This window comes from Coffea arabica, chromosome 2c (genome assembly GCF_036785885.1).
Source record: "Coffea arabica cultivar ET-39 chromosome 2c, Coffea Arabica ET-39 HiFi, whole genome shotgun sequence".
NCBI lineage: Eukaryota > Viridiplantae > Streptophyta > Magnoliopsida > Gentianales > Rubiaceae > Coffea > Coffea arabica.
This window is the reverse complement of record NC_092312.1, coordinates 23,061,951-23,073,022: the sequence shown is the minus strand read 5'-3', so window position 1 is coordinate 23,073,022 and position 11,072 is coordinate 23,061,951. Positions and strand designations below refer to the sequence as shown.

At 33.1% G+C, this 11,072-nt stretch overlaps 1 protein-coding gene across 1 annotated transcript; it reads left to right on the top strand.

The window, feature by feature from the left end:
- The first annotated feature begins 1,047 nt into the window (after positions 1 to 1,047).
- On the top strand, positions 1,048 to 2,043 carry LOC113724082 (glutathione S-transferase T3-like). The gene has a single exon (XM_027247025.1). The coding sequence runs from the start codon at positions 1,048 to 1,050 to the stop codon at positions 2,041 to 2,043; it is 996 nt and encodes a 331-aa protein (XP_027102826.1).
- The last annotated feature ends 9,029 nt before the right edge of the window (positions 2,044 to 11,072 follow it).

The following is an 11,072-nucleotide window of genomic DNA, read 5'->3' as shown; positions in this document are numbered from 1 at the left end:
ATTAGTATAGTGAATTTTTTATACTAACAAGTATAGATGTGTACCGCCTGTGCAAAAAGTGAATTTCAATTTTAAAATTAGATTACATATCATGCTTCTAAACCTGCTGATGTATAAATTGACAATGCATAAATGAAATTATTCATAATAAATTGCTACATTTTTTATTTAAGAATTGGAATGAACTTATTAATATAAATGAGTTAATCAAATTGAAGCTTAAACCAAAAAGGAAATAAAGAACATTTTTGATGATTATATGTGCTTAAAACGGCTTATTATTTATTCTAATTGCATATTATTATTTTTCTTCACCAATCGTGAAGTTAGTTTAATCAGTTATAATATCTTGTTTTGATCTTATAAAAAATGATTGACATGAAGCTGAAAACAAATCTGAATATTATAAGAGCATCTCCAATGAAGTATAATAAGGAGTGCAATGCCTGACAAAATATGGGTCCATTACATGGCCAACCATTATGGTCGTGTAATGCCCATTACACGCATCATTCCGATGATGCATGTAATGGGTGGGTTAGTCAGGGTCAAAATTTGGCAGTCTGACAAAATTTTGCCCAGAAATCTTGAAGGCTTCAACGTTCATTTTTTGCAACGGTTATGTTTTTGCAACGTTCATTTTTTTTCCAACGGTCATATTTTAATTATCTATATAAACACACAACACACTCTTTTTTTTCCATAGCCCACTATTCTACTCTATTATTTATTTTACTCTCTCACTCATTTTCCTCAACCTCTTTGCACAATTTTTTAAAATTTCAATATTTTGTGATTATGGATGAAAATTTTAGTAGTTTTACAAATATGTTAAATGCTCCAAATATAGAAAATTCATCATCCTCACAAAATCAAAATCCCCAAAATTTTCCAAATTACCCATTTTCTAGTATTCCTACAAATGTGCAAAATTATGCATATCCCCTAAATTTATCCACTTCCAATCATCCATCAAATTTCCAAAATCTACCAAATTTTTCATATCCAATTCCCATGTATACTCCACCTACTTATTTTAATTCAAATATGGAAAATCACTACACATTGGGGTATTATAACTTTGGTATGGGTTGTGTAGGCTCAAAAACTCCGTCGGAGATAAGGAAGGATTTTGACTTCGCCGGCCAACAAGAAAATGCTGCATCAATGGAATCAATGTCAGACTCTCAATTTCCACCATATTCAACACAACGTGGGGTGGATAACATTACTCTCACCAATGAGGCGATGGAAGAATTTGATTATAAACGCATTCCATGGAGTGTGGATGATGACAAGATGCTTGCAAGTGCTTGGCTCACAATTTCTAATTGTAGCATTGTGGGTAATTCTCAATATAATGAGAGTTTTTGGAAACGAGTCACGGACTACTTTAACGAGAATCGGCAATTTGGACCGCCAAGAAAATATAAAGCTGTGAAATCACATTGGCATTGGTTAAGTCGAATGGTCAATGAATTCAACCAATACTACAACAAATTGGTTGAAGAACATCATAGCGGATGGAATGATGATCAGATCAAACAACATGCACGAGAGCTTTTTCACCAGCATAAGAATAAGCATTTTTTACATGAACATGTATGGGTGTTGTTGAAAAATGATTCGAAATGGAAAGCAAATACTCCTATGCAGCGTTCTTCAAAAAAGGTAAGGACTGATGAAAGTGGGGCATACACTTCTTCATCCAATACGGATTCAAGTTTTGACATCGATAACAGTGAAGTACGTGAAGTTCGTCCACTTGGTCAAAAAGCAGCAAAAAAGGAAAAGAGAAAGGGAAAATCAAAAAAGAATGAGCAAGACGTGGGTGGAGAACTTAGTCAAATCCGGATCATGTTGAAAGAGCACAAAGAAGAAAAATTGCAAGCTATGGAAAACTTAGCAAATAAGTTAGACAATTATAATTTCCGAAGTGATTATGAAATCCTATTGAAGGATACCACAGGCATGTCCGAGCAGCAGCTTAAAATTCATGAGCATATGTGTTCCATCCTAAAAGCCAAGTATAATATTTCTTAGTTTAGCTTTAATTTCATGGTTAATAATGTAATTTTTTAATTTTCCATTTTGCATTTGAGTGCTTAATAATTTGTTTGCATTTGAGGTATCACATATTTGTTTAATGTTCTGCATAATTATTTTTCAAAAAATAACAATATATTATTTTTGAGAGATAGAAAAAGATATATTGTTCAAACTTAGAAATTAGTAATATTATTTTTAGAAAATAAAAAATTCAAAATGTAAAAAATTTAATGAAAGTTAATACTTTATTTTTTAAAAATAACAAAATTATTTTTAAATATTACTTTATTTATTAATGGGATATGAGTTATGCATTATTAAAATAAATGTTTGATTTAATTGTGGATCCATGCGATTATACCTTGTGGAGTGTAATTCATTGTAATTGGAAGTGTAATAAAAAAGGAGAAAGTGAAATGCTGACGTGGCATGTGGATTACACTCTAAAGAGTATAAACCATTGTGGATGCTCTAATAGTAATTCCAAACACACTCTATTATGAGATCTAGCATTGACTCTTGACCACCACTTTTGAACTTTTTTTAATAAATCTTTTTTTTCTAATAAAGAATGAAATTTAAAAAGCAAAAAGAGAGAAGAGAAATTTGAATCTAAAATTTTTAAGTTCTTGGTTTCAAAACCGCCACCCTTCAACTAAACATATAGTAATAATCGTCTTAAGGTTTAAGACTAATTTATCAAAAATTTGGAAGGAAATTGATTTTTTTTTTTTTGAACTTTTGGGAAGTTTGTCTCTCTTCGCCAACTTACACGTGTTTTCTACGAGTCTAGGTTCAACTATCAATGTCATGGCCTTGTTTGGCAGCCAAGTTTTTTGCCAAGTTTGTATAAGTTTTTTAAAAATTTTAGCTACAATAACCTCAAAAAACTTCTCAAAATTTTTAAACTATACACTTCAAAATATTCAAAAAAAAAACACTTCAAAAATTAATTTTTTTAAAAACTTCTACAGTAAGTTACAATAAAATTTTAGACAAACATTCAAAAAACTCACTTACCAAACGGGACCATCATCTGTCTTCCAGCTACTTTAAGATGAGAGACTACTCACTTCACATTCTCCACTCTTCTATGATGCAAATAAAGGAAAATAAAATCATCAAATCAAAGTTTTTCTGTTCTGAAGAATATCTTCAAGATTAATGGAGATTGGATCTTTGATTGATATCCATCATTAACAAGAAATGCTACATTGATTCTGGAAATTATCTGAGAAAATGTTGACCCTTAGATTATGGAGTTCATTATTATAACCTCTCATAGTTTAAAATGATATATATTGGACCCTAAAGAATTAACTAAACAACGAATTTTTTTTATCTCAAATTCCATTTCTGAGCAAAAATTGGCTGCACATTGCTTGCTAATTATTAAAGTAAAACAAATGAAACCACACAAATTCCCTCCCAAAAATATAGGCATATTGCGTGCCTTAATGTGCATTCTTGAATCCAGTAAATGCTAAATGAACACACACACACACACATACAGAGAAAATTAAGGATGGCAATGGGACGGTGTTGGGGCGGGGGATCCCTTCCCTGCCCCTCTCTTCTCCCGCTCCGTCCCGCTTTTTCCACAAGACTAATAAAAATTTGTTATATAATTTTATTATAGTTAAATTTTAGCAAATAATCAAGTACTAAAATATCAATACATCACCAAGTTATTATTCATTGTAATTTTATAATTGAAACTCATAAAAATAATCAAACAAAAGTTATTCGAATACAATCCAACATGATGAAATAAATACAATTAAAGTAGTCAAGTTTTCACTCTTTGCACAAATACAATCACTAATTCATTATTGTGCCTGTACTCTTTTTTTTTGAGAAAAAAGTGTTATTGTATGAAGTGTAATTAGGAATTTAGTAGGAATTTATATTAGTAAATTTAGTATAACTAATTAATAATTTTTATAATGATTAGTATAATTGATAATATTAATTATATTACATATACTAATACATATTATATAATACATATAACTAATAATATCATTATCATAAGTTTGTAACTAATTAAATTAAATATTATATATATAATTATATACATATATATTTATTTATTTGTATATTTATTTTTTTTAGCGGGTGGCAGGCCGAGGGATGGGCGGGGGTATACTCCCCCGCCTCCCCCCGCCCCATTTCTAAATGGGGAGAAAAAATTCCCCCTCGCCCCACTCCATTAGCCCCCGGCGGGGCGGGTGGCCATCCCTAGAGAAAAAGTGTGTGCGCGCCCGAGCATGTGTTTTTTTATTCACACACACATATTTTCTGGTCAAATAAAATGGTTAGAATCCTTCGTTGCCCTTTAATTGGATATCACAGTGGATTGGCAGGATTAGGAATAAAATATTTAGATGTTGAATACTGTTGAACCCAGGATTAGAAGAATTACAAAATTAATTTCAGATATAAATTTATAAGGAATGCTAATTTACACATATAAAAATATGTATGGGAGAAAAAGAATAAATTAACAATATAACCTTAATTACACATAATAACTATATTTGGCAAAATACTATCAAATTTTCACACTTTTCAAGAGACATAATGATAAGAATCCCCAGTCATAGGTTAGATAACTTGATAAATGAGTCTTAACAACTATAATAAATTACGTAATAAAACATCCAATCATAAATAGTAAAACTACAACTAAAATTTAACTCAATAAATTACCAAAAACTTGACATGACTAAAATATTATTACTGAATTTGTAATATAGAAACTTTTATTTTTTTTCAAGTCTTCATTTAATATGCCAACAAATACTTTAGGTGTTAAAATGTCAAGGACTTTGAAAACTCTAATAAATTACTAAAAACTTGACTTCACTTAAATATTAGTTACTACTAAATAATACAGTCAAGGGCTTTTAAAACGGGAGACAACTTCCCCAAATATTTCGTGTGGTCGATGGGCTGTGTTGGGCTTGGTTCAGCCAAGACATGGGCCTATAATCGAGGTACACTTATGTATGGGGTCTACTAGGTCCTGGATTGTCCGGAGGAGATTTGAAGTTCTGTACACTAGTACAGACTATGGACTATAGAGTAGAGTAGAATAGAAATGGCATTAGCCACTTGTTCAGAATTATAATTATGTAATGATTTTTTGGATATCCTTCTTTCTTACTCGAAGAAGCTGAAAAATGTAAGCAAATTGACTGAGTTAGTGGAAGTGGAACTTCTTGAACCAACATTTTTTTTTCCTTTTTTTCTTGTTGATGAATCTTAATTATCCCGAGTTAGTCAAAGTGTAACTCAAATACTCTTGTTAGTGTTTTGATATGAAATTCTGATTGTGACCTAGTGTTTATCTAATTTACCTTAGTCAAAACTATTCCAAGGGAGGGGATGGGACGCCTTACCTCATGTACATGGCCTAGAAGAAGTACTTGACATAAACTTCACGAATGAGGCCAACAAAATTTGCTTTGTTCGGACAGATAGAATTTGATGAATGATTTGAAATTCACTCGGAGAGCTATTTAGGTTTGTAATTCATCAATTGTCAGAATATGTTTTAAACACTAAAATAATTAGTGATCTATGAATTCAAATACCTTCAAAGAAATGTAAATAATTAGAGAGATTTAAAAGCATTTCAAACCTTTCGTCAAATCCCTCAATCCAAGCGTAATTTCAAGATTTTTCCGCTTCACCATCTGTAATGTGCGTAAAAGATGCTGCCCTAAGCATGATCACAAATAGAGAATTGAACAAAGTTTAAAGTTTCACCATCACTCGCGACTTCCTCAAACAATGACACGATTGAAAGAAGAAGAAAAAAAAAGAGCTTAGAAAGCACTATCCCCTTTTAATTTCACGAATAGTAAATGTATACTTGGTTATGCATCATGTATAACCTTTGTTAACTATTTGGTATTTTCGGAACTTTCTAAGCTTGGTTATGCAGCAAGTGCAGTAAATGTACACTTGGTTATGAATCATGTAAAATCAGTCAATAATTATAGAAAGGAAACAGAATCACCGAACAAAGGGAGTCGTGGTGGCATGCAATGGTGCAGTTTATGCTACAATTTTGTGGCTTTTGAGATAAGTCGGAATTGACAAGCTACCAATTAAGTGCTCACAAGAATGACAAAGAAAGAAAACAAGAAAGGATTAAAGCTATCTCACTAATAGTATAATGTCTCACTGATGGTGCATATAATGCATCAGAATCTCACCAAACTTTCTTGCTGAATTTGTTTTTTTTTTTTTCCCAAAAAACTGATCCCATCCGGCTTTATATCTTTTAGGGTCTGAAAAAGTCCAGTTCTGCACCACTTTCTAATGCTATGAACACTGAAAAGGAAATAGGAAAGAATTGACAAGCTCCCTGCTATAGCTGCCAGGCGCCCGCTATCACCTTGAGCCTATATTAATCACAATGGTTGCCTGTATAATTTTGCCCTGGCTGGTATGACCTTACTTGATTAAATCATGCTCTTCGGCAACTGGGCTCGCCATTTGAATTTGAACAAAACGATTTAACGGGGTTTATATTAGTTAAATGAACAATTAAATACTTCTTCATTTTTTTTTTAGCGAACAATTGAAGACATTTGGTCGCATCCACTTTTCTCACGCAATATTAATTTCCTCCTCAAGGCAAGAGACATATCCTTCTTTCCTTGGATTTACTTCGATAGGACTTCACATGACAATATAATACATCTATGGATTGTATTCTACGTTGTTTGGCTATCAAATTAATTATCTTCATGTGTCATTATGCTAGGTTTACAACAGGGCAACGAAAAGTTTATATGAGCTATCCAAAAGTAACTAATACATTGAGGTCCTTGGCGCAAGATGAAATGATCTTAGAGTGAACTGGTGGCTGAGATAATAGTCCTACTGGAGTGTGAATTCCGTTATCATCGAATCCAATATAAGGAAGGTGTATATGTTTTGTATTCTCTTAATTGCAACATAAAGAAATGAGAATTTTGTATAGTCTTTTAGTTTGTGTGCTTTTTTTTTTCTTTTTAACTAGTGCAAAGATATTTTTGAGTTTGAAGCACACAAATAGAAATGTATATATCATATTCCTTGATTTGCCACAATGAGTACACAAACATGTATCCGTCCAAATACATTCGAATGCATATCCTAATTGGCATGAAAATATCTGTCGTTCCCTGTGCTCCAGTATAGTATCAAAATTAATTAATGATAGCTTTGTCCTTTTTAGCTCTGTACCTTTAATCTTTGCCAAATAATGTGGGTAAAGTTTTTGTGAAGCCGTGCTTTTTCAGAATCTATTACTATATAGGGTTATGAATGACTAGAGTTGGCAAGGGATAATTTGATGCCCTCCAATCAATCATTGTCACCGCTATAGGTATTGTTGAACACCGTCAATAATCTTCTATGTTTCTGCAATCGAAAATTGCTATAAAGAAGAAAGATCCAATAAATCAGGTCAAATGATTAATCATCAAATAATGCTGTTCATGCCTAGAAGAGCTTCAAGATTCACCAGAAATAACGCCCCAAAATTGGCTTCTTGCAAACATTCCTTTTTCAGTTTCTTGCTCAAATCCGCTAGCATGCCATCACAGGCAGGTGGAAAGGATATTCCTAGGACCCCCTCTCGCATCATGTCCAAGACCGTCGCCATCTTTTTTCTTCTTTTTTTTTCTTCGGTCAAAGAGCATCGCCGTTAGCAACAAGGGACTTTAAAGAATGTTTTCTGTCACAAAATCTTTAAGAATGTTACCTCTCTCGGTTCAATTGGTCTTTATCCTCTTTAATTTGTGCAAGTTTGTCTGATTTCCTATGATTTACAATGGCAATTCAAAATCAAGCTGTTACAAAGACATACCACTGGTAACATTTCCAAATTAGACATCTAAAATCCAAGAAAATTGATTAGCAGTCCGGCCGTGGAAGTTGCAAAACCATTCAGTCTTTCAAACCATGAACATGTTGTTAAAACATAAACGTCGTAGGCCTCCTTGTATCTGCTGACTAACTGTTTAATTGGTAAATGCAGAATTGAAAGAATATTGTCAGCTTCTATATTACTCTTGACAGAAGATTTCAATTCGGCATTGTTGCTGAACAACACTTAATTAAATAGTTGTTGATAATTTTATATTGTAGTAATAGTCGGGAATAAGGGAAAATTGATATACAGGTTGAAGAGAAACATGAGCCACGTTTAACAAGTCCAATGCATTCCACTGTCTCCTACGATTTGGCTTTACAAAATGGCGGCTTTCATGAATGAAGGATCCATTTCATGAAGGATCCATCAAAGTAAGTGCCCCAGCAATTTACACGTATGACATCTCCCAATATTTTTCTTTGTTGTGAACATGTGCACTCGCTTAGCTCTTGAAGCCAAAATGTCTCAAGAGTCAAATATACTCATGATTTTCTCTTCCCTTTTTTTTTTTAATAAGTTTTTCATCATCTTCCTAAGAACGTATACTCCAATACTTTTCAAACGGATACTTTGATGCATAATTTTGATGTGTAAATGATTTACCTCGACATTTATTTTTTGAAGGAAATATGGATCCCGTTTGGCAAATGAGTTTTTTAGGTGTTTGTCTAAAATTTTACTGTAACTTACTGTAGAAGTTGTAGAACAAATTTTTGAAATGTGTAAATTTTTGGATATTTTGAAGTGTACAGTTTAAAAATTTTGAGAAATTTTTCGAGATTACTGTAGTTAAAGTTGTTAAAAAACTTGTAGCAGACAAACTTGACAAAAAACTTACTTGCCAAACAGGCCCTGGTTTCAACACGAGTTTGGGAACATCATTTTTTTTTTTTTAATTTAAAATGTTCCAAGTTGTATCAACATCTTAGCAATTAAACAGCTGTCGATGCCTCATGCCTTAGGTTTTTACTTCAGATTTTGAAATCATTTATTGTCACCCTAAGAATAGAGAAACTCATTTATTGCCTTGCCTAAATCCGTTTGTTCTGAATACACAATTTCTAATTTACACTATTTACAGTCGAGTCATGACGAATTTTTGCACAATTTGGTCTCCCCAGATAACATGGACATGATTCTAGAGGGGGAATAAGGTTGGCAGCTGCACCCTAAGATTAAAACAAAAAAAAAAGGATAAGATTTAGCTCTAATAAATGTAATATTTTCTTGGCCAGTCCTTTTGAAAATACTGCATGTTCCTTCAATTTTTTGTTTTTAGAAAAAAAAGTATTCATTGCACTTCTTGTGTCTGACCAAAGAAAAAGTCGTCCATCTAACTAGGCATGTAAACATGAAAATGACTATCGCAAGAACCGGATATCCATCGATCTATAAAGGACGATCGATTCATATTTGTTTGAGATGGACCCGGATTCCGATTCCAGTGAGCAGATAGATGGTATGAAAAGGAAGAGGGTTTTTCATTAATTGTAAGTGGACAGATTCATGCATGGACGTGGTAAACGATCATAGAAAGTGTAATCAAACCAACTTCTATTGACTATTGTTCAACATTAGGCATGAAATTGAAGAGGATGGACCCAAACAAGATCTATATTTTCAACTGTCGAGATTGAAAAAAAAAGGGAGGGGGTCCGGGGGGGGGGGGGGGGGGATTCTAAAGTTAAAGAAAAGTGCAAGTTCTCATCATTAAGTTTTCATCAGTATTAAAACGTGTAAAAGACAGATTAATCAATGGGTTTAAGACAGTTAAAATTACGAATATAATGGGATCTTTATATTCTATAATGGAATCTTTATATAAGAGACGAGAATAGGAATAAATTCATAGGACGCGAGCGATTCCTGCCAATCCATCATTGGGCCTTAAGTGTTCACCTAATCTAACAGTCTCTTCAATTCCTGGGATCATGAACCTTCACGCGTGTAGTTTGTAGATTCCGAAAACGATGGCTGCTGTGCAAAACTAACCAACAAATAAAGCACAGTAATTAGAGAAACTAATTAAGCCCTTTTATTAATAATAATTATGGGCTTGAATTATCTTTGATTGTAGTATCAAATATTCTTTATTGTGGAGGCGGTTGCTACTACCTTTGAGGAACCTTCAGTACGTACGGTTGCCATTAGAGGTCAGTTGCCGCCTAAAAAAAAAAAGAAGGGATATATATATATATGTTACTCTTTGATTCTATTTTGCTTTAGGGAAAGGAAAAGAGGAAGCACCTTTCAGCGCGCAAGGCGTGCGGACATTGAACAAATGATTTCATCTCACGTACGTTATAACCCTAGAAACTCCTAGCTAGAAAGATAAGCTAATAAGGGGAAATATATTATTGGAATTGAAAATGCTCTTTTGCCTTGACGGTGAAGAATGATGGACTGGTGAGTCATTCAGGTTCCATATATGGATGTAATGGGCTATCGAAATCGAAAGTCAATCAAATCCAAACTGAATTCAAAAGATGGCAAAAAAGCATGTAAAAGAGGTAAAGTGATGGAAGTGTGTAGTTGTGATGTCTTATTATACAAAGTATCCGTACCAATCCACCCAAATTGCGTCATTGGCCTAATGATTTCTACTTTGGAAGGATGATAGCAGCCTTAGAATTCGCAGGCCTTTGATTTGCTTGCGCACACATCTTGTTCTTTATTCTCTATATGTATTTTAATACAAGGATTTGCCTGATAGGGATCTGGAAGTGGAATAAATGAACATGAATCTCTGCTCTCATCTAATAAGTTAAGATAAGATATATTAACATGCGTCCCTTTGAGAAAATCTTCTATGTAAAAGCTTTCTCCAAATTTTGCTGAGGCTTCTTACTTTGATATTGGAGCCTGATCAGGTCAATTGATGAGGTACAAGATTAGTATTTTTGAATGCTCAACTCAGAAGAAGATTAGCATGAACTGGAGAATTTCATCAACTTCAAAACTAAAGTGTTTGACAGGGGTGTGTGTGTATTTCTCCAACATTTAATAAAATTATCACGATCTGCTGACCCCGTCAACATTTAGATGGTTCATACAAGATATTACGTCGTTTGAGGATAAGAATGACCTA

Bases quoted from the DNA above. Each gene is read 5' to 3' on its own strand.
- LOC113724082 (XM_027247025.1), top strand. From the start codon at position 1,048: ATGGAAAATCACTACACATTGGGGTATTATAACTTTGGTATGGGTTGT.